The sequence below is a fragment of the Cephus cinctus genome, unplaced genomic scaffold (genome assembly GCF_000341935.2).
Source record: "Cephus cinctus unplaced genomic scaffold, Ccin1 Ccin1_scaffold0020, whole genome shotgun sequence".
In the NCBI taxonomy this organism is placed as follows: domain Eukaryota; kingdom Metazoa; phylum Arthropoda; class Insecta; order Hymenoptera; family Cephidae; genus Cephus; species Cephus cinctus.
Window position 1 is genome coordinate 686478 of NW_014332768.1, and position 24624 is coordinate 711101.

Here is a 24624-nt window from a genome sequence, read left to right on the forward strand (position 1 = left end):
CCGGAAAATTCCGTTAGGGGGCGTGGAAAATAAAGTAACTCAAAAAATTGCATTTTCGCGGGGAGCAACTTTTTTAGTTCCAAAAAATCCCGGCAGATGGCGCTGTACGGCACTTTTGTAGTTCTGAAAAATTCCGTTAGAGGGCGTGGAAAATAAAGTAGCTCAAAAAATTGCATTTTCGCGGGGAGCAACTTTTTTAGTTCCGAAAAATTCCGCCAGATGGCGCTGTACGGCACTTTTGTAGTTCCGGAAAATTCCGTTAGGGGGCGTGGAAAATAAAGTAGCCCAAAAAATTGCATTTTCGCGGGGAGCAACTTTTTTAGTTCCGGAAAATTCCGCCAGATGGCGCTTTACGGCACTTTTGTAGTTCCGGAAAATTCCGTTAGGGGGCGTGGAAAATAAAGTAGCCCAAAAAATTGCATTTTCGCGGGGAGCAACTTTTTTAGTTCCGAAAAATTCCGCCAGATGGCGCTGTACGGCACTTTTGTAGTTCCGGAAAATTCCGTTAGGGGGCGTGGAAAATAAAGTAGCCCAAAAAATTGCATTTTCGCGGGAAGCATTTTTGTTAGTTCCGGAAAATTCCGCCAGATGGCGCTGTACGGCACTTTTGTAGTTCCGGAAAATTCCGTTAGGGGGCGTGGAAAATAAAGTAGCCCAAAAAATTGCATTTTCGCGGGAAGCATTTTTGTTAGTTCCGGAAAATTCCGCCAGATGGTTTTGTAGTTCCGGATAATTCCGTTAGGGGGCGTGGAAAATAAAGTAGCCCAAAAAATTGCATTTTCGCGGGGAGCAACTTTTTTAGTTCCGGAAAATTCCGCCAGATGGCGCTGTACGGTACTTTTGTAGTTCCGGATAATTCCGTTAGGGGGCGTGGAAAATAAAGTAGCCCAAAAAATTGCATTTTCGCGGGGAGCAACTTTTTTAGTTCCGGAAAATTCCGCCAGATGGCGCTGTACGGTACTTTTGTAGTTCCGGATAATTCCGTTAGGGGGCGTGGAAAATAAAGTAGCCCAAAAAATTGCATTTTCGCGGGGAGCAACTTTTTTAGTTCCGAAAAATTCCGCCAGATGGCGCTCTGCGGCACTTTTGTAGTTCCGGAAAATTCCGTTAGGGGGCGTGGAAAGAAAATTAGCCTATAGAATTGTATTTTGGCGGGGAGAATCCTTTTTAGTTCCGGAAAATTACACCACAAGGTACGCATTTTCATGAGTATTTTTTCTGTTTCCGGGAAATTCCATCAGATGACTCCCGTAAACTGCAAAATCTAAGGGGAGGAACATGTAGAATTAAAAGTGGATATGTAGGTTTCCAACCTGTAATAAAAAAATAGCATTACCTTTCAAGCACAGTCTACGGATTTCCGTTTCACTGAACGCGTACCTCAAAACAATCGCGAATCGCATGATAATAAATCTTAACTGATATTACATTTTGTCATTACAATAGTACTTAATTATTTCAGTAACCTAACTATTGATATTTCAATAACCTTATTGCTATGCAAACTGTCAGTTTGCGCTTATGGGAATCGGTCACAGTCGCATGTCATTTTTTGAAGAGGCCACACTGCCGTGTCGGCCACTTGCGGCCAACTTCTGCGGGTGCGTTTCTACTGACTAACCCTGTATATATGATTTAGCAGATTACGTAACAGATATTAATAAATATTAATAATGACTATAATTCCTTAAATGCGCTTACAAATTTTTCTCATAAATAAGGATAATCAAAACAGTATTGATTACAACAGTTTTTATTACTCATTAATAAAGCTTATCACTCTCAATTATCATGATTAATACTCAACAATTCAAAATCAATTAATTATCTATAACAATCCTCAAATAATACTTCGAAAATATCCAAATCATTAATTACTTGAACGTCAGATCAAGCTAGCCCGTCGATCCATAATTATTCACCCAACCGTTACTATTGACAGACGTTAAATTAAATGATAACGCGAATATAACAGCTTTATCAATAACTTCAAAATATACGTCAGGTACAATAAATTTTTATTTGACACACCCAGCCCTACTCCCACTCCCTTTACATAATTTTCACAATACTATTTCTCTCATGGACAACAAAAAAAACTTCACATTGCCAATCATCGTGCGCCAAAATTGAGCCCAAGTTTTTCTATTGATTTTCTTCGACTCACCTCGATATTATTTTTGATAAAAAGTATTGGCAATAAAAAATTGTACTACGGATATCATAATCAAATATTGGCCTTATCTCTCCACGTTTCCTCCGTACTTTGTATATCAACCCAGTGTACATATAATAGTAATATCCTTTTTTTTTCAAAGTACCAACTTTACCACATCACTCGCTCAGTCAGCAAACACGTTCATGTCACGTGCCGAACGAACTCCTATCTGTTACATATTCAAGGAAGATAGCACTTTTCGTTTATGATGATTGTCAACCCTTATATCAAGCAAACTAATAATTCAACAAGGGAGGCTTGCCGAACTTGGATCACAGGATAAACTGTACTCCGTTATACATATACAGCATCACATATGATTGGTTCGCAATAATTTGTCTTCTCGCTGTCATCCAACCTTGATGCTTTTGTTTGCCCATCCTATATATTTCAAGTCCGATATATATATATACATATAAAAACATACATACCCTCACGATTCCCTGCGGAGCCTCAGCTTGTGTCATACATTAGTATGTTAATATACATATACATTATACCTCTCGACACAAAATTTTTTTCACATAATTAAGCTATTTTGAATTTCAACCTTAACAGATATATATAATACCCCTCAGTCCACGTGGCACTTAATCTGTGTATCATTAGCGAGATTATTAATGCAAATAGCTGAATACGTCGAGAACCATGAAAAAAATGGCTCAGTGAAAAAAAAATATGGTTATAAGATTTTTTTTCAGTAATAAACAAAACCATTTAATTATAATAACCTGACTATGTTAACTTTTGTGTTTAATTACACTGAAGATGCGAATTCAGTACTGGCAATGAACTCATTAATATCTTTATAATGTATCGTACAATTAACTTTGAGAAAAAATAGAATTTTAGCGTGTAATATTTCTTGGACACTTTTTTTCTTTTCTTTTAATTTTACTTTACTTCTGGATAGCAAATTTTGAATATCATTATCATATTTTATATTTGTATTTGGCAATCTTTTACTTTTTTTGATTTTTTTTTTCAATCTCAAAACGATCTTTTTTACTGTACAGTGTTATCTAATTATCATAATGCATAATACAGCTATACGTATCGCTGCTCTCTGGATACTCGTTAACCTTTAAATATTTAAATATTATGGATATTTGCTCTCTATAGTCAATTTTAATCTCGCGAATGAACTTTCCTTCGTCCCGCAGTGAACTTGGCCAATCGGATCGAATTTATTTAATTAATTTATTTTAATCGACAGCGACACCTTTACGTCCGACAGTCATATAACACTTGTTGACAGTATTGCCAACTGTGGAAATTAAGTGTGTGAAGAGATCAAATTATTAATTTTTTTCTTTTTTTTTTCTAATAAAAGACCCTTAATTTACATTTTATAAAATTACAAGAGGTGATAATAAGAAAATTTTAAGTTGCCAATTTTTTTTGGTAATAAATGGTTTTCCATAGATTTGTATTGATTCACCACATATTGCCTACGGGATATCCGGTATCTGTTTTCAAAATATTATAATATCGATAAGACATGAAATTTCCATAGTACTACCTAAATGCAGTTGTAATATGGATACTCAAGAATTTTAGAGTCGCTTAAGTTTTCTAGTTTCCGTTCTTCTCTGACAGCCATAACTATCTGTACGCCCGGTATACCATCGGCAGATATAAGACCATAAAGAAAAATCTTATTAAAGAACTTTTACGAAAGTTATTCGCATTTACAAGTCATTCTTGCGTGTATTATCACATTTCAATAATTCATAACTCCTTTTACACTGGGTATATCGTGGAAATCGATGCTCACTTTTATTTACGTTACAGTTTTAACGCGCCTGTACACCCGTTACGTTATGCATGTGTGTGTAATACCCAATTTTCAATTTCATATAAATGTTCCATTAGCCGCCTGCTTGCTTGTTTATTATTGATCCCATGATCACGACGAACACCCTGTAGAAATAAACCAATATGAAATCCAAAAGGAATCACGTGCTTAGGTTGAATAAAAAAAATATATAATTTAGATATTTAAGCAACATAAGCAAAGCAAAAAATGTATCTCGCACATAAAATTGAAAGTTTACATAAAAAAAAAAAAGAATAAAAATTTGGTCAAACAAGAATGTTGAGTAAAAAAAATTTTTTTTTTCAAGATACAAATATCCGCCATTATCGATAGTTCTTTTGTAATCCAAGTACGTATAAATAATCCCATTACTCGGACCCAATATATTAGTGCGCGCGTTAAGTTTCCATAAAAAAGAAAATATTGAAAAGATTATGACGTAACGGTTTCGTGTGTAAGATTTCCATTATTTACGATTCTCGTAAAATCTACGAGCACAAAGAATTCTTATTAATTTAATGACCAGAAATCATCGTAAATTACAAGAAAGTGCTTTGGCACGTGTTGTTAGTCGTGAAACATTCCGTTGGCCATTCCGGCACAGCCTAAGAACACGTAGGGAGCTTTTAGATTTCGGGAACGAAACATAACCTCAAAGGGACGTTTTTAATGCGTGCCATCCGCAAATCTAGGGATGAAAGGGAAACGGCCACTTTGCGGCGAATGCTTCGTCCGTTCTTTTGTACGGACAACGGCGTGCCGGTTCTCCTCTGTCCCTAACCTAACCATGTGGGACGCCTCTTAATGGAGGCCGCCTATACTTCGTTTTATGCTGGTTAGGTTAGGTTAGTCCACATTCGGGGGTGAATTTCGAACACTCCGACGAAGTTATTCGATTTATGATATTTGCTGCATTAAGCTTGGCTGTGAGAGGGAACCGATGCCAGATGCCCAAATTTAATATGGCGCGGTATGCTTAAATTCATTGGAGTTCTTTCGTACGGTACCATTTCTCCGTAACAAAGAGACTCGCTTGTATAAGAATTATTCAATCGAGTTGAAACAAAAAATTTCGTACGATTTATTTTCTTTCTTACGTCGTACAATAAATATTTTTTTACTTTCAAAAATGTATGTTTTTTTTTTTCGACTACGTTGTTACTTATTTCCTTCGTTTGGATTCTTATTCGTGTAATTAAGAAACTAACGAGGAAATTCATCGGATAAACCGTGGCTGTTATTACGCAATGGCATTAACGGGTTAATTTTCAAAAGTTTTTCACGACTTTTTATTTCTGCTGATTTTTTCGTTATGCACGTGAAATTTCACACTTCAAACTTTTTAACTCGCGAGCAACTTTTTTCTACGTATCCAATTATTAATGAATTTTTTTGGAAAATCTTTCACAAGCTGATTGTCTTATTTTATTTAGGACGGTACTCGTGACGTGATCAAGCATTTGAAATATTTACACTCGTCTCCGTGGTGATATTTATTTTTTTCACCCGTTACACCCTATTTCGAATTATAGATTCAAAAATTATTAAATATTCCTTTTCATATAAAATTTACACATACATTTAATTCTCTAATAATGACAAATTATTGTCTCGTTGCGTCGTACCTAAAAAAAAAAAAATAAAAAAAAATTCCATAAATTACAATTTGCCAATAAAACGGATAAAAAGGTTAAATTCAGTAAATGCTTGTAAAGTTAATCCAAAATCAGTATCAAATATTAATTAATAACCGTGGCATCCAAACACGTGAATCTCTTTTAATGCTTTCGATCAAAGCGTATAAATAGTCAATATCAAACATCACGGTTGACGAGATCCGCTAAAATATTTGATATACGAATGTAAAACGAATAAATGTGTATTTACAATATCTCGATGTTCGATTCACTTCGATTAATTGCTACAGCCAGCCGCACCGGTACAGCTATTATTATAACTGACATTTTCGCTTCAGCTAATCCAATTCCCTCGATTAATTAACGTTAATGCACAGGCAAGTGGTACGAAATTTAAAGCGCCTTATCGCTGCGTCCAGTTATCCTAGCCTTGTGTTACATAGCGAATCGATCTGCATTGTTCCAAACGTTGTATTATCAGACTCCCCCTTTTGTTCCAGATTGGCTCTCTGAAGAATTACTATCTGTTTTCACACAAGCACATCCACAAGAGATCTCTGTCTACTAGTGACCACCACCATACACTGCTCGAAAATGAGACCCAGGTAAGTAATAATAATAATTGGCGGACATAATAAATTTTTTAAATAATTTTCCCTGTTTTCCTCATTTTCAATTTCATATTTCACCACTTTTCGTATGTAATTTAAACGTATACACAAAAAATCAAGGTGAGTCAATTAATGAATTCTGACGTTTATACTATCAGTATTGGTATATATGGGTCTGGTAAGTTATTGCATACATATTATGTGTGCCAAGAAATAATATTTTTTGAAAAAATAAAAAATTTTTTAATCTCAAAAAAAAATTGAGATGCCAAATGCGGACTGGGTATCCCTAAAAATATATGTATGGGAGTTGAAACGCAGCTATTAAGAACCAGTAAAACATTGCTGAACGACTTGGCGTAAAAACGCTTTGTTGTGTAAGCACCTTAATTGGTCGATTCAGCGAACCGCTTAAATCTCAGTGAAACGAGGGTTTTTCGTACGAAGCAGTTAAATAAACGGGTGATTTCCATAAGCGCACCAAGTTCCTAGGTATACGAGCAACGTTAATCGGTACTGTATCGCGGACGGCTTTCGAATTCGTTCGTCGTAATTGAACTGAGCTTTAATTGACTTGTCACTATTCGATAACTTCTGCCGTTGACATTTTCATGACGCGATGCTGTAGCGCCGTTTTACTTGATAGACATTTAATTCAGGAGTAGTAATATCAGAATTGTACAACCGAAAGGTAGTTTCGTGAAATTGCAATTTTTGATACCACCCGTTACAGTTACTTCCTTTTGAAGACATTTCGGGAAGGTTTTCGAAAAGAAAAAATATTCCAGAGGATACGAGGATCGATGATGTTTCAGGTACATTGGTTTCAACAGCAACACGAAAGAAAACGTAAGAAAAGGGATCTGAATGGGCCCTCCTTTTCGTTTAGCGACTACCCAGGTTTCTTCGACGAGTTTAGCCCTCGGCAGAGGCAAGCATTTCATCAGCAGAGAAATAGGGGTGTGCCGCTTCAAAATCTCTTCACTGATCCTCTCTTCAAAGAGCAGTGGTACCTGGTGAGTAATTGAGGAACGAGTATTAATATAATTTTTTAATATTTTCATTAACGATGTAAGCTGATGAGGGATTATTACGGTGAAAATAATTTATATCGCGGGTAATTATATATTGTATATATATATATATGTAACGCTAAAATTAAATTACCATCCGGAGTTTGTGGGTATGGACGTTTATGTTACAAACAACGTAAGACGCTCCTGAAGAATTGCCGATCGTTCCGACGTCACTAGGTGAGAAGAGAGCCGGATGCAAAGCCTTAAGCGCCAGGTATATCCGCCCCTGGCGAATATTGCCGATTCCTGCAAGTACCGGGTTACACAGCACTGTCCCGACCCTCTAGTTCTCCCCGGATCTCTGGATCAGGTTCTAAATACCCCTTTTGAGTTTTTCCCCGCTCCGGATGTGATCTTTCGACAAGGTCAATTACATGAGAGGAGGGGGGAGGGTCAATTCTCTACTTCGCACCCGTGGGGTCGACCACGGAGTCTGGGGTACGAATCGCGGAGGAGACGTCGCGAACGCTCAAAATGAGGATTCGCTCGAATTTTTATGCACGGAACTGAAAGTATATTGTTCGAAAGTCCAGAACCAGTTATTAAAAGCAGTACAAAAAATATGACAAGTTTCGGACTGGACAGAATGGACCAACAATTAATTTGAACGGTGAAGCGGGCTTCTGCGCTCGCGGCAGTCGCACTTGACTCTGAATCGGGCCTTAGACGCCATAAAAAATAATTGAATAAATAATTTATATTATTAACGTTTAACAATTAAATTCATCAAATTTGACTAAACCAAACAAACGCGTCATCTAAGGGCGGCAGTCCGCCCTAATGGAATTTTCCCCGGAGACGCCGGCGGGGCACCGAGGTTCTAGAATATTCTATCGCGATTACGCGCAACTCTATTGCGCATGCGCACCGCTAGAAGTCAAGCATCCCGATGATCGTTAGCGATTTTAAACCGCCTCACGACACTACGCCACACGAAACGATTCCCGAAAGAATTTTCGATCGTTCACGCACGTTATCAGTCCTGCCCGAAGCACGGTTACACAATAAAAAATCTTATAAGGTTATAGGGCAGCCTGCCCAGTGATCGTACTCACCTCCGTTGGCGCAGCTATCCAAAATTTGCACACTTTTCTATCTTAACACGTGTTCCCTGATCGCACTACCGGGTACGACGACTAGACCAGAACTGATTTCGGGAACGATCGCACGAACGATGATCCCCTCTCCTAAGGGCGCACTAGCGCCACGCCAGACAGTAGGACTGATAGGCAAATTACAATTTCGTAGATCTATAACCGGTCGGTATCAGCTATCCTCCCTCTTTTCTCCGGACCCATGTTCCTCTCTTATTCCTGAGGGCGCGATTCACTTCCACCCTTTCTGGTCCCCCGGTGCACGGTGCCAGACCGACCCCGCGGCCCCTCGGACGGTTGATGAACTAGTTTCCAGGAGCGTATTCCTGATATTGCCCGAGACGTAATTAACTACGTCACTGGGGCTGTATATGCTCGGGAACGGCGCACGTGGCTGGACAGCTGGTGAAACCGCTCGTCCACGCTTCTTCGTCGTTCGGGCCAGCTGGCCAGCTGGGTATAGTCCGTCCGTGTGTCCGAGTCGCGTCCCTCGAAGGAAAATAAAATCACTTGGATTAGACTAAAATTCGGGTGGCTCGGTGCATCGTCATTGCCTCGCATTGAGTTGCTGGTGTAGCCCGCGCTGACGAACGGAGAATATCCTCTCCGTATCGAGAGTGGTTTCAAAGTAATGTATAGTGATCGATATCCAAGAAATATTATCTATATTCGGAAAGCATCTTTGGTAAGGGTACAAAGATATGGTCCCTTGTGAGTGGCGGGAAAAGTATAAAAATATAAAGTTGGGAAACCGAGAAACTGTCAAGTTCCGAAGAATTCTCTACGGCCCTGAGAAATCGTATATAAAATAGGTTGGATGGAATGACGTGAGAACCAACTGTTTTCTGACTTTAGTCCTCATTGTGTTCTCCATCTCATGGCGTCGTAGACGTCGTACGTATCATGCACGACCCCTTTGTTGTAGAAAGTACTCGAATATCTTCCGTCAGGATATACCTTTCGCTTTTACGATAGAAAGAGAGTAGTCGAGTGCGTGGAGTTTTAAAAGACAATGGTTAGCATTGTGTAACTATACAATGTGCCAAGTTAGTACGTACCTGGGACTGGAGAATGAAATCGCTCGAATGGGAAAGACCAAGAACCATTAAACAAAAAATATATGGAGAGAGAGAGAGAGAGAGAGAGAGAGAGAAATTAAATAAAATTCTTCATACTTTCTTACAGAATGGTGGAGCAAAGGATGGCTTCGACATGAACCTGGGTCCAGCCTGGCAAAAGGGTTACACGGGAAAGGGCGTGGTTGTATCTATTCTTGATGATGGAATCCAGACTAATCATCCAGATCTGGCGTTAAATTACGATCACGAAGCAAGCACTGATATCAATGATAACGATGACGATCCTATGCCACGTGATAATGGCGACAACAAACACGGGACCAGGTGCGCTGGCGAAGTGGCTGCTGTCGCTTTCAATCAGTACTGCGGCGTGGGGGTCGCCTATAATTCGAGTATCGGAGGTGAGACTGAAACTGGATCGGTCGAAGATAGATGAGGAGGGTCCGGTGATAGGCCACTGTTTAATTACTTACTTGTTTTCAAATCGTTGAAGATTATTACTTTCTTCATAGGAGTACGCATGCTGGATGGACCGGTCAACGATGCAGTAGAGGCTAGGGCGCTTGGACTGAACCCTGATCATATAGATATTTATAGTGCCTCCTGGGGTCCGGAAGACGACGGGAAGACAGTCGATGGTCCTGGACCATTAGCTAGACGAGCTTTCATTTATGGTGTTACAAGCGTGAGTTTACGCGTTAATAAATAATATTGGATTGGGAAAAATTGTAGGGGTTGTCTCATCGAAATGTCTTAATATGATTTTTTGGATCTACAGGGTCGAAAGGGTAAGGGGTCTATCTTCGTCTGGGCGTCAGGAAACGGAGGTAGACATACGGATTCTTGCAACTGTGATGGATACACGAACAGCATCTTCACCCTCTCCATCTCCAGCGCCACTCAGGGCGGCTATAAGCCCTGGTACTTGGAAGAATGTAGCTCTACCTTAGCGTCAACTTATTCCTCGGGGACCCCAGGAAACGACAAGAGTGTCGCGACGGTCGATATGGACGCGAAGCTTCGACCAGATCGTATTTGCACTGTAGAGCATACGGGAACATCGGCATCTGCACCGTTGGCTGCTGGGATCGCTGCTCTGGCACTGGAAGCCAATCCCAGTCTTACCTGGAGAGACATGCAGTACCTAGTTGTTCTTACCAGTAGATCATCCCCATTGGAAAAGGAACCCGGTTGGATTCTGAATGGAGTTAAGAGAAAAATTTCTCATAAGTTTGGGTACGGTTTGATGGATGCTGGAGCCATGGTCAGTTTAGCAGAGCAATGGACCAACGTGCCTCCTCAGCATATTTGTAAGTCACAGGAAATCAACGAAGAAAGATCAATAGATCCAACCTATGGATACACCCTGAGTGTTTACATGGACGTTAGTGGCTGTGCTGGAACTCTAAACGAGGTTCGATTTCTGGAACATGTTCAATGCAAGGTAAATTTTTTGAGATGATACTGTTTTTTTTTGTCTGAGGTATCTAACGTTATATGTATTTTTAGGTCTCACTGAGATTCTTCCCACGAGGTAATCTGAGGTTACTGCTGACCTCTCCCATGGGTACAACCTCGACCTTACTCTTTGAAAGACCCAGAGACGTTCTAAGCTCAAACTTTGACGATTGGCCCTTCCTCAGCGTTCATTTCTGGGGCGAGAAGGCTGACGGCAGATGGACCCTTCAGGTCATAAATGCCGGAAATCGCCACGTTAACTCACCAGGCAAGTTTATCGAGAGTTTTCAATTGGTCGATAAGTCCCTCCCCCCCCTGTCCCTCCTTTAATCCAACTTGTCTTAATCTACCCTTTCGTTCCTCGTCGCTCGTCGACTGAACCTACCCTTCTTCTCTCTCGTTCACCCTGGTCTCTCCTTGCCGCATAACAGACTGGGGATACCAAGCCGGTATCTCTCAAGTATACTTAATCCCTGTCGTTTCGCAGACTCAGCCTTTAAAGTAGTGTATTTCCATGGACTTGTTTCAGGAATCTTGAAGAAGTGGCAGTTGATATTCTACGGAACAGCAACCAACCCCATCAGGATCCGCACTCAGCAATTTAGCCCGGTACAGCCGCATGCATTCTCAGCCCCGATCTCTCAGATCCCTCTTAGCTCCGAGGGCATCATCGACCCCGAGTTCTCTGGCCCTTCTCCCTTTCAGAACTACCAAGGACCCTTTACCGGAGCAGCGTCGAACGTTCAAGCATCCGTCGCGACGCTCGATGGCTCCTCAGCACCGTTAATGACCAATCAGCTACCAGAAGACGCAGCTAATGTTCTAACAGGATCATTGGATCCCGCCAAAAGGATTCTGCACGACTGCGACCCCCAATGCGATCTTCAGGGATGCTACGGAAAAGGTCCAACCCAGTGCGTTGCTTGTAAGGCCTATAGACTGGACAAGTAAGTAAATCCTTACCTGTAGAATAATCCATCTGACGTTTTTAGATTTACAACGTATAATTATATTCATTCCACCCTTAAAATGTAGCATGTGCGTAAGTCGCTGTCCGCCGAGAAGTTTTCCTAACCAGGGTGGCGTATGTTGGCCGTGTCATGAATCGTGCGAGACCTGTGCCGGGGCAGGTCAGGATTCTTGCCTGTCGTGTGCTCCAGCTCATTTGAGAGTGACCGATCTGGCTGTGTGTCTTCAGCAATGTCTTGAAGGCTATTACGAGAGTACGTTAATATATGAATATTATTTTTGACCCATCATGAAAACATATATCGTTAATTAAACTTGAAAAAAAAATATATAGGGTTGCGTATCCTGACGCATCTTTAATTCACAGCTCACTTTAATGATCCAATACAGATATAGAGAACAATACCTGCGTACCGTGCGAGGCCAACTGCGCCAGCTGTCAGGATCGACCGGATCGCTGCACAAGTTGCGAACATCACCTGGTGATGCACGAGAATAAGTGCTACGCAGCGTGTCCTTTATACACGTACGAGACGCAGGACTATAACTGTGCCCCGTGTCATTCAACATGTGAGACTTGTAACGGCACCAGCGACAACCAGTGCATCAGCTGTAGACCAGGATTATTCTCGTTGGACGGTAACTATCAGGATAGGTTTACGAGCCCACATACGAGTAACAGAAGCCAGGGAGGCAGGAGTAGTCGATTAAATGAGTCTTCAGCCAATGAAAACTCAGGGGCTAGTACTTATCTAATGACAGATAACAAATGGCTTGGACACTACTGACTGGATATATCCTGGCAATGCTCCAACCAAGAAAAACTTTTGATCATGATATCCTTTTAGGAAGCTGTCGTAGTTCCTGCCCCGCAGGATACAGCGCGGACAAAAAGCGTCGCGAGTGCGTACCCTGTCCTCCAGGATGCGCCACTTGCGCCACGTCCAGCTGCACGAGCTGCATCGAGGGATGGAGCTTGAATAAGAAGGGCTTATGCGCTCCGGAGACTCGAGCGCGATGTGACAGCTCGGAATATTTCGAGGACGGGCACTGCAGACCCTGTCACTCTACCTGCGAGACCTGCGCTGGTCCTACGGAAGAATTTTGCATATCCTGTCAGAGTCCGTTGCTTCTTCAGGGCCGTAAATGCGTAGCTCAGTGCGGCGACGGGTTCTATTCCGTGGTTCGATCCTCGAGGCCCATTTGCGCCCCTTGTCTTCACACCTGCAAGACCTGCGTGTCCAGGTTAAATTGCACCACGTGTCAGGAAGGCTTGCAGTTGCAGAGTGGCGAGTGCAGGTCTTCGTGCGCGCAAGGGTAGGTCGATCGAGTACAGCTGTACGCCTTTGAAGATTCCAATCAGACGTCAGTCGTTCGCATGGGTTGAATAGAAAATTGAAAAATACATATTTCTTTTTCTCTCAAGATACTACAGCGATAGAGGTCAGTGCGCCAAGTGTTACCTGTCGTGTAAAACGTGTTCAGGACCTCGAAGGGATCAATGCGTGACGTGTCCAAAGGGATGGCAATTGGCAGCTGGTGAATGTCATCCCGAGTGTCCCGAAGGTTTCTTTAATTCAACGTTTGGATGTCAGAAGTGCCATCACTATTGCAGAACGTGCAAGGGTTCGTTTTCATTTATGTCTAGGTGTAATTTCTGGAGGTTCTCATGTAAGATGAGAACCTGTCTTAAGGACTGGCTCTCAGGGGTACTCACGTAATCTGTCTGTCTCTTGTAATCCAGGCGAAGGTCCTCTCGAGTGCACATCCTGTCCGGCTCATTCTATGCTCGAAGGAGGCTTGTGCATGGAATGCCTAGGAGCCCAATATTACGATCCTTTGACCCAGCTCTGTAAAGACTGCCATGCAGACTGCCGCAGGTGTTCAGGTCCGGGTAAATTCAGTTGCACCGCCTGTACACTACCCCTGCATCTAGACAAGCTGAACAATCAATGCGTTCCTTGTTGCGCGGGAGCTGAAAAGAGCTCAGAGTCAGAGGAGTGCTGCCTTTGTGATCCTGAAACCGGTACGTATTTCATAATATCAAATATCTCTTTACTGGCACGACATATTACATGGCGCCATTATAGAGTCTTGACGTTATTGACGTGATACGCAGGTGGCTGTAGGAACAGCTCACCGGCTGGTAAGAGACGAGTACCTGGAACTGAATTTTCTCCGGAGGAGATGATCCCCGAGGTGACGCAGATCTTCGCCAGGAGGGAGGACTCGGCCTACGTGGCTGTGACCACGGCGACGGCTCTTGCTGTGGCCATTTGCTTTGCATCCATCGCACTTTTCGCTGCGATATTCGTTGCTCTTCAGGTTTGCTGTAGATTTCCTACGTCCTTGACTCTAGAAAGTTCGCCCATAGTCCAATCTTTTACAACTGAGTTACCAGCTACGTTTTTGCTTCCAGGCCATGTCCAGGCGAAAGGAAGCGACGATGGGTTACAAGCAACTGGCCCTCAGGGTGGAACCCGTGGATGAGTTCGAAGCAGACGACACCACCCAACTGATGACCTAGGCGCATTGCTCCCAGTGCACTCACTCATGGGAGGTCTTCGGCAAGAAGTCCTTCGGAAAGTCTTGAATAAATCAGGAATGCAACTCGTCGCAGGAATATCAGATCCAGAAGCGGTGTCGATGGGTTCCTTGCAAAGGGATTGAAAAATTTGATAAGGAAGGAAGTCTCTTCCGACCGGTGGTTTTAAAAAATTGCGTATTACGAACTCGCGAGAGGACATTGAATCCGTATATTCGCGTGTGGTTACGTCTGTATGTACAGAAGGTGCCGTTGCGTAATATATGTACGTGCGTGCGTGAGTGCGTGTGCGCGTGAGTGCAAAAGTGATGTCGTCCAAGGTACCAAGTAGACCCTCAGACGTCGAGGTGTTTGTACAGCGTAACTCTAGCTAGGAACAATTATGAACGGGTGCGTGCATTGCCGGTTCCCGTTGCCCTTGAATGCGAACGCGTGATGCGAGTGCGAATACAAGGCCGAGTATGAAGGTGTGAAGTTGAAGAAAAATTAAGAAAAAAAAAATAATTACAAGGACACGAATTGTCGATTGAGTGAGATAATGTTGTAAAGTGCCTGATTAGTTTATTCCCTTCAGTTACCATCCCCTTCACCCATCTCGGCATTATACGTCTTTCCTCCCTCACTCGAACGAACCTACCAGACAGCCTGAAAGCCCACGAAAATTCGTCACTTTTCAATCGTTGTCGATGAGATGCCGAAGAGTCGCGCGAAAGACTAACGCAAGAGTGGATGACGAGACAAAGGACAAGAGATAAAATTAAGAGAAAACATTAATTCGTAATGGCCGAAGACGATGATATTTATCCACGGAGACACACGATTAGAGAATGCAGCTGCGTTACCGATTATCCAATTATTTTGCTCTCATTGTATATTTGTAAAGGGTAAACGAAGAATTGGGGACAAGAAGTGAAGGTAATAGAAAGAAGATAAGGGAGTAGTCTTCGTAGCGGAGAAGATTTGCCTTTAACGAAGAAATATGCGAATTGGCAGATTAGCGAAGGAATAAATAATTAATTAATAGAAATCAAAGAAAGTGAAAGAGCCCAAGATCCAAGAGAACGAAGCTTTTGCAATGTTCGTAGTTCAGTTGTATCGCGAATTTCATATGTCCCAGCTATTCGAATTGTTGCACCAATTCTGCACTTGATCCCGATAGCCGCCGTTGCGTTTTGTAATTATTTGTTATTATTTCATTGTCTATGCGTTTATGTTTGGTATGCTCACTTTCTACATTGTTACTTACTCGAACGATATTAGGAGCGCGTTTTTTACGCGATTGACGTTTCATGTATACATATTTCAATTAGAGCGACTTGTCCCCGGATAATTATGAGGGCAAGCGCTTAAACGTGCGGAAACGAACCAACGAAAAGACCCGTATTATCAATATTCTCGAAAAGGCATGCACGATTGTGAATATCGAATTTCTCCTCATGATTTGATATAACGCTATTATTGTACTTTTATGATGAACACAATTATAAATATATAATATAAATGAATTGTCAAATCTTTAATAATCATTCATTTATTTTCATTTATTAAACACGCTTTAATTATTAATTATATCCCTTCCACGTCATTTATTAACCCCCGTTACCAACAGGTAAGTATAATATTTAATTTTCTAATAACTCTTTAATTTCCGCTTATCTAATTAAAACGAACGTGGGTCACGACCGAAATTAAGTAATCTCTAATAAGGACTCTCTCCCTCTCCCTCCCCTCTCTCTCTCTCTCTCTCTCTCACGTCTGGACATCCGGAATACAAATCCCTACCCTGTATACCAAACGAGGGTTCCCTCCAAGTGAGATTCATTCGTCAGACTTAACTAGCCAGACTCTTACCCAGAGTATCCCCAGACTTCAGCGATGATAAAGTTAATCCTTAAGGCATGTTTCTCATACGTCCGAATAAGTAAGCCTCTACTTTCACTTTCACTCACCATTTTTCATATTTATACCACGACCATTATTCCATCATCCTAACTCTCCGACTATACTGCTTCACCATAGTGTAAGTAGAGAAACGAGATTAATATAAATCCGTAAGGTTGTTTTTGAAATTTTCATCTCGTTTTATCCAACAGAAATGGCATATCGAATTTCGAATAAATTTTTTTTCTTTTTTTCAAAATCGCAATATATTTATATATTCTGATACGATATAACAGAGAGTATCGTTACTTCCTTTATCCAACAATAAATAACGAATATACAAAATCTTTCATTGTTAACGATAAGCCCAATTTGCATGACTGATTATTAGAAAGAGAAAAAAATGGATCATCGCGCTGCTGGAGCAGTTTTGTGAAACACGAGTAGTAAATATTACCGGCTACGTAACGCTTGAGGTATAAGGGCGCAATTTTCCTGAAAGCTCAGCCTGAAATTATTTACGTGGAAAAAATCAAAGCGAATATCTTATTTTTTGACAGATACGTCTTTGATAAGAAAAATCAAAAGAATCGTACTGACGTCAACGAAAATACGAAACAGTATATACCTACAGGATTTGATTACACGACTGTTTATATATTATGTGTACATATATATATATATATATATATATATATATATATATATATATATATATATATATATATATATATATATATATATGGGTATTCAATAACATCTCATTCATGTAAAATCCTCTGAACCTAGCAACATTATTTCTTCCTTGCAATTTCCGAATAGGAAAGCCCGCAGGAGTAATGGCGTGAATTCGTTCGTAGTGACTGGCTCGGTATGGCGTGCATTACCGGCCATAAGTTAGCACCCGCCATCTTACCACTATAGTACTGAAATATCCAGTCTCCAGTGTAATATGTAGTAGTTCTAGGTACTACTATGCTGGCCATTTGTAATTTTACTATTTTCCGCAGTCCATGTCTTTCGCACGCGTCCTATGCAATAAGTATGTTATATACGCAGATACGTAGCCCCTTTATACATGGGTGTGTATATATATAAACAGAAGTGCACTCAAATCATCTCATGCTTCTCTACCCATCCTTAGACTTTCCACATAAACCCGCCCCGAGTAGAAAGAATAGAAAAATTTTCCTCACCAAGAGAAGCACACAACAGAATGAAATAACGTGTTTGATTCAACTCGAATGATAGTTAAAAAGAAAATCGATAAATTAATCCGCAGCTAATGAAAATTCTTAGCGAATGTTAGGTTATGTTCATTTAGCTTACATTTATTTTTCGGTAGCGTTTACTCGCCCTCCTAAAATTCCTAGACTAATTCGTAACCCGCGGCCATTTTTTACTGGCTGTATTTTAAATGGCGACAATCCATTTCGTAGTTAAGCTCAGTCCGCACCATCCATTCGGCCGTTCGCAACATTCTGTTCCAAACGGTTTCGGCAAAGCCTTCCCAGGTCTAGGTAGCCCATTGGGTAGGTTCGTATGTATGGTCGAATATACCCATTACTTTCTCCAGCGAGGTGACTAATGTTCGCGAGGCTGAATATTTCATCGCACGGAGTTCCGAACCATATTTTTATTCGGCGCCGATTCAGAGCGCCGCGAAAGAAAGAAAAAAAAAAGAAAAAGAAGTGGCACGAGATTGATGTGCTCGGGAAAGACTTTTCTTGGGCCTAACAGTGTCGTGATGAATGCTCCCGGCGAATTTCGCAGTTGTCTGTCATCTCTATACTACACAACGAGTCAGTCCTCTAGCGACGTAACCTATGAGACAGTGGCGACATCTCCATTGAATAAATTTCAACTTAGGCGGGAGAAACATTCAAATTCAAAAAGTGATATAGCCTAAACGTATTTTCATCCGGATGCTACCCTTCTGTGAGAATAGTATACATTTTTTTTTATTATTATTATTAACACAATTATTTTTATCCCATTAAATTTATTACAATTACAGTCTTCGGTCGGTTTATTCTTTTCGCAAGGCTGGGACATTCCATGGACAAACGAATCTTTTACGCGGGAAAATTTAAATTCTTCTTTATCGCGTCATGAAAAGTAATTGTCGTGTCATTATTATTAACGCTATTGAAACTAGTGGTAATTCGTTATAATTTCGTTAAGTGACAATGCCAGTATAAATACCGTGTACACGTATATCCTACACCAGAGATGCTCGAGCGCTGCGACACTCCGGTCATCACAATAGAATATCCCAGTTGCCGGATGAGGACAAAGTTCGGACATGGAAGTTCCATAACGTTAACGAGCCAATTCATACTGCCGTTCATCGTCGTGATATACAAGTACGTCGACGCCACTGTGAAACTTTCACGACGAGATTATTTCTGTTATGGCATTTCTCTAGGTATGTAAATATATATATATATGTATATATCGATATATATGCATATATCAAGCGCAGACTAATTAACACGCTCGACTAATTCCTTCGGTTATTTTCGATCTCGTAATTACTGGAGCGAACGGAAATGACTGTGCGTCGAGCAGGAACGTCTCATTGATTCGAATAAGTCGATGAAAATTGTATCTCAGGTATTTCTCTCCTTGAATTGTTAACGCGAGCTACGAATATTTTATAACGGCCAAGTGGATTTCCTACTAGTTTTCTCATTGGCATTTATGACGCAATGAAAGTATTATTGTTCGCTACATTTCCTCGCTACTCTCTACGTCACTTTTATTTCTTGAGACTACCAACGTCAATGGAAGGCTTGTTTATTGCTTGCCTTTTTTTTTGCACGAGAATGCAATATAATCGGATACCCCTACGCGATGTGTAGGATGGTACGGAGGGTTGGGAATAAAGACAAAGGAAATCTGGAAGGGGAATGAATTTTTCCTCCACTCTGAACAAGGGACTGGCTGGATAAGGATTCAAATAAATTGTTATTTAATGTTCAGGACTTATTTACAACGGCTCGTCAGAATTTGTTGTAATGAGATTTTGTTGTTTTTTTTTTACCTCAAGGATAGTCGTAATTTATTTTTTACTAGTCGTTCGCGCTAAAGAAATTCCTGACTAGCCTAATTTATAGGAGAGGTCTGCTGAATACCGTCGTTCCTTCGTTAATGGATGGACGCATGGATGGGCTCGGTGGATGGATGGATGGCTGATCGATGGTTGGTAGGTTTGGTGGGCGGATAGACAGTGGTACGGATAGTTGGATAGGCGGATGAATGAATGGATAGAAGAACGAATACAAAAGGAGGGAAAAATGTTGGCTCTTGAGAAAATGCAGAATAATACGCGCGATATGAGTCTGCTTTGTTCGTTACTGGTTATGCGTATATTTTTTTTTTCATTTTCTAAAAATATATTTAAAAAAAAACATTTTCGGGACTGACGAAGAAGTTGAATACTTAGGTATTTGAAGAAAAATTTATTTAGCGGTTCGTATGAAAATTTTTGAAAAGGCCTGTTATTGGAAGTGGGACGGCCATCTTGGAACTTCGATCGTCAACAATTTTTTGTTCATGAATAGTACCGATTTATCATAATCCAGACACTGCTCCCCGTAACGATTTTTTGAAACTGACGAAAAAAGGGAAAAGATGATTTTTTAATTTTGGGATAATAAAAATTGCTAATTTTTTTTTTCCAGTTTCCGATTAACCTTCGATTGGCGTATTTGAATAATTTTGAACTTGGCCAAATATTTTCATGAGAATCCGTACGAGTTTCTGTAAAGTTTGTATTGTTTAGGATTTTCACGTAACCGCCAATCAAAATATCGTAATAATTCGATAGGTTTGTTAGATTTAATTTAATTATCAAAATATTGAATACCGAATTATCACCTTTGGTCATTATTCAAAATCGTAACCTTAAATTACAATCTGACTGTTAAATAGAAATTACGTTAAGTCACACAAAATTTTTATTTACATCCAGCTCACTTCAATCCGGACTGGCGATACTGTTTAAAGATTAATGACACAGAACCGCAATCTTTCCTTGCTCGAACAATTATTCAAGAGAAACTAGCAAACACATGTGGCTCCATTCCAGCCTGCATACATAATATATTCAACCATGTAGTATAAGACACTATGACAAGAATTCCTCGAGTTTTGGAACACATACCTAATGGCACTCAAGTACTTAAGCACTTCTGGTAAAGTTACAACAGTAAGTACCAACCTTCAGAGAAATGAATTCGGCATATACAGAGAAGGTAAAATATCATCGAGATTTGTGAACACAACAATTTTCATTGGTCAACGATAAATTCATGTAAATGGGCCATATTCCATTCGTCAATTAAATATGTCATCCGGCAGTGAATCAGAAAAATATAAAAGCCATATATCCGTCTGGCATTGAATTACCAAACTGGGCAATAAATCAGACCAAAAAAATTTGAATAAAATTTCAATTAATCCCATTAAACTTTAGCCAACATTTATTCGCGCAATGGCTACTAACTTGAATTTTGCGATATGAAGAAAAAATGTGTAATGCATCTCGACGTTGATTTTTTTTTTCAATCCAAAAAATTGAACATCGATCCGAAATTCGTTCAAGTTAAAATAGTTAATCGCGTAGCAGTGCTCTTACCTTCGTCGTCTATGTTGAATGGTTCATCAGATGATGATTGCGGATGCTGCTCTTTATGGACCAACTACTAGTCTTCGCGTCAGGGAGTCTCTGGTATCGACTTGTTTCAAATTTTTAAAATATAATAAAATTTTAAAATAATAAAATTTTTTGTTACGGTTGATTCCATCGAAGGGTTGGAAATATTTTCGTTGCCAGGCGAATATATTGATTTTTTTTATCAGGGCCAGAAAAAGAAGCTAAATCGTTCGCGAAAGGGGTTAGAAGAAAAGGAAAATAGTGGTCAATCAGTTATCAGGTGTCGCGGCAGCAAGCTCAGTAAGGACTGAGCTTAAGGCGCGGGAGAGAGAAGATTCAGACTGATAACCCCTGACAAGAGACCCGGGTATTCGACAAGGATGGAGTCACCGGGGTAACTTGCTGGATACTATGGAAAAGTATAGCAAGATCTTGGGTCCATCGTTTCACGATGAAGTGACGCAGAAAGGGTTGCCGGCTGAGGTGGTGATAAGTCGGTCGGTACCCAAAGAGCACGAACGGGGGTCGAGGGTGCAGAGACCTGGTCAGATGGACTGGGTTCGTTTCCTGAGACTTCGAGATGTGGAACCCTGTAAGTTGGGTTTCTATGATCACGTCCTGTAGCCACGGCGAGAGCTGGGTCTTAGCCTTCCTTAGGGTAGATGGGTCCACGAGTGCATTCTCTGGGTCTGGGTTGCTACGTTGACAAGGTGGAGTCGGATGGGGACATTGGTCGAAAGAGACTACTTCCAGTTCATTCAGATTCAGGGTCCATGCCAAGTCGCAAGAAAGTTTCCGCTATGGCTGATCTTGCTTGTGGTCGACTCAATGTGGACGATCTAACGTAACCACGAGGTAGCACAGAAATAAGTGACCGACCCATGTTTTTGATTCGGATTTTCCAAATGTATGATTTTGTAGAAATTTTTATAAAATTTTTTGAAAAATTATATTTATCCTATACTCGTAAGTGGTCGTTTACGTGAATAAAGAATTTGAATTATTAATCATCCGAGTCTGAATCCTTGGACCTAGTCTATTTTACGATGACAGACTCTCTGAATCTGTTCCGAGATACTTGGAATTTACACGGATGACATGCTTACCTTGTCTACTACCTCCTTTATCAGACCCTGTCCCCTGAGCTGATCCCTTTCTATTCAGGGTCCCACAAATTCCAAACTTCCACCCTTTTCTAAGTAACCCTTTATACCCGTCTATATTCTTCCCCTTATCAGAAATTTCAATGACGAATAAGCTTTTCTAAGCTATACGTAAGATACGACACTACAGCATGAAACTGTAGAAATTTGGAGAAATACATTCAATTATTACTCGGCACAGAAATGGTCGAGAAAATCGATAAAATATAATTAAAATAAACTAATGAAAAAAAAAACAAATTATTAAAAACACTTGAAAAAAAAGTCAAGTCTCGTGAATACAAAATATTTCGTAATATATTAATGAGGAAAAATAAATGTTAATTAAAATTTAATTCATACTTCAATGAATTTCCGGCTCCCTCCACAACGCTGAACTATGAAACTTCCTGTATTACGTGCCACTTGCCTACCATAACTTTTCATCCCTGATAATGACGCTTGCCCAACGTGAATAATAGACCGGAAATAAGCATAATTCTCGTGTCAAGTACAAATATACTATCCGAAGAGGATTATTCGTATCCAGCATCCAAGGATCTCGCGCTCCTCTCCATCCTCAAAGATAAAAAGCAAAAGCTCCCGGTACAAAAATTCATCCAGAAATAAATATTTTTTCCCCCCTAAATACATGTACAAAATAAATATTGCCATTATTTGCAATATTTATCATATGACAAAAAAACTCATTATTATTTTCAGTGTCGCACGTGTAATTTTCCCATATACGCTCCCCGTTCTCACTTCGCATAAAACGTGTCGTTTACACTGCTGTTTTTCTCCAAGGGGTTGGCAGAATCTGCAAATAAATAGAATCCCCAGGGAGTAGAGTGTCCGTAGGCAAAAGGGTAAGCGAAGGATTCAGGGATGCTGACCCCTTAGAAGAGAGAAAGAGGAATAAAAAGACCATATGCTCTCGTACGTACATATATTACATATATATATATATATATATATATATATATATATATATATATATATCTTTCGACATTTCGCAAGAAAAATGAAATTTGACAATTTTCAAAAATACACTATGAACCCAGACTGTTCGCATATGCCGATTCGAGCGTCTGTCTCTTCCTCATTTTTCACTATCCCTGCGTTCTGATTTCCCTCGGTATTCCCGACGATCCTTCATTCGCGCTCGACTTCACAATGAGTCACAGAAATTTCGCGAACGTCCACGAATCTACCGACTTGACGATTCTCCGAACGTTCTACAATGTCGCAAATTACCCGTCATTGTCTCGGCCCGTCTGACACACGTCTGTGCTAAACTTTTGTTTCGTTTTAGCGAGTCATATATAACGACGCGTAAGGCTCTTAATCGTATTTGATTAGTACGAAAGTTTTCGTCGACCGAACGAACACTCGACGTCGACAGGAGACAATCGAACTTGGAATATCGCAAAGTGCAATCCTCGTCCGAAGAGGATTTCTGGCGCGTTTCCAAAGTCTTGAGCGACGCTCGCACGAAATCTCGAAGAACGACAGGTCAGAAATGAGAGTCACATCACTTGACTGTTAAATGTATGAACACGTGAAAAAAATGTGAAAAATAAATTTTCAAAAAAAAAAATATTTTTCACTTATCGTCAGTTTTCATATATCATTGTACTTGAACGTAACGACTGTTTATACAATTCACATTGCTAAACCGATCAATGGGAAATTTAAAATCGAAGCTTTTAGTAATAATGTCAAATGCGCTGGAAATTTATGCAGGCAATTAATCGAATTTGATAAAATATATGAAATTTGGTCCAATGACGAATTTCAACGTTAATAAAAATTTAATTTCTTTTAATATATATATATATATACGCTGATAGCTAATCCCATTGTTACTGCAGGTAACTGTAGCTCGGTCGTACGAACATAGTTCTTGGTTGTGAATGCGCCTTAAGGCGTATCTCTGGGATGCAATCGGTGGCCCAGTTTTCTAGCAAACAGAAGCTGAAATGCACGGTTTGTCGTATATAGAGGAAGCTCGTGCTTGCATCCTGATTTATAGAATTCGCGTAACGCCGAGGCGCCACTGGCGCAGTCTTTTCGATTCATTCGAATAAAAAGTTACGCGAAACACGTAACGGGAGTGTGCTTCTTATTTCACCCCTATAGAGGTATATATATATTGACTATACATTATTCCGTACTGTGCATACACTATACTGTACTCTCTACTGTATAGCAAATACTATAGCTCAGACTAATCGAGCCTTCGTCGTCCCTCAGGGAAAAGCTTTCGCTGTTGGCTACTCATTTATAAACGTACTTGATTTCGCGAAATTAAATTAAAAACAGTCGAAAAGTATAATTATGAAAAAGAAAAAAAAAAAAAATCACTCAAAAGCTTAAAAAAATTCGCGCATATAAACAATATTATCTGGATCAATAATTTTGCAAATAACGAA

General features: G+C 40.3%; 1 protein-coding gene across 6 annotated transcripts in view; it reads left to right on the forward strand.

Annotated features, from left to right (window-relative positions):
• LOC107265585 (furin-like protease 2) overlaps positions 1 to 16055 on the forward strand; it is a 143436-nt gene extending 127381 nt beyond the window's left edge. For 3 of the 6 annotated variants that reach the window (XM_015735181.2, XM_015735202.2, XM_015735196.1), the window contains 14 exons: positions 6175 to 6279; positions 7101 to 7301; positions 9641 to 9935; positions 10047 to 10219; positions 10313 to 10978; positions 11044 to 11260; positions 11522 to 11939; positions 12028 to 12215; positions 12352 to 12600; positions 12810 to 13278; positions 13388 to 13587; positions 13706 to 13987; positions 14081 to 14286; positions 14381 to 16055. In XM_015735181.2, the coding sequence (XP_015590667.1) occupies positions 6175 to 6279; positions 7101 to 7301; positions 9641 to 9935; positions 10047 to 10219; positions 10313 to 10978; positions 11044 to 11260; positions 11522 to 11939; positions 12028 to 12215; positions 12352 to 12600; positions 12810 to 13278; positions 13388 to 13587; positions 13706 to 13987; positions 14081 to 14286; positions 14381 to 14488 (3777 nt within the window). In that variant the 3' untranslated portion in view covers positions 14489 to 16055. Of the gene's footprint in view, positions 1 to 6174; positions 6280 to 7100; positions 7302 to 9640; positions 9936 to 10046; positions 10220 to 10312; positions 10979 to 11043; positions 11261 to 11521; positions 11940 to 12027; positions 12216 to 12351; positions 12601 to 12809; positions 13279 to 13387; positions 13588 to 13705; positions 13988 to 14080; positions 14294 to 14380 lie in introns of all 6 variants that reach the window. The other 3 variants (XM_015735190.2, XM_025083419.1, XM_025083427.1) reach the window with 3 other exon arrangements.
• Positions 16056 to 24624: the final 8569 nt, after the last annotated feature.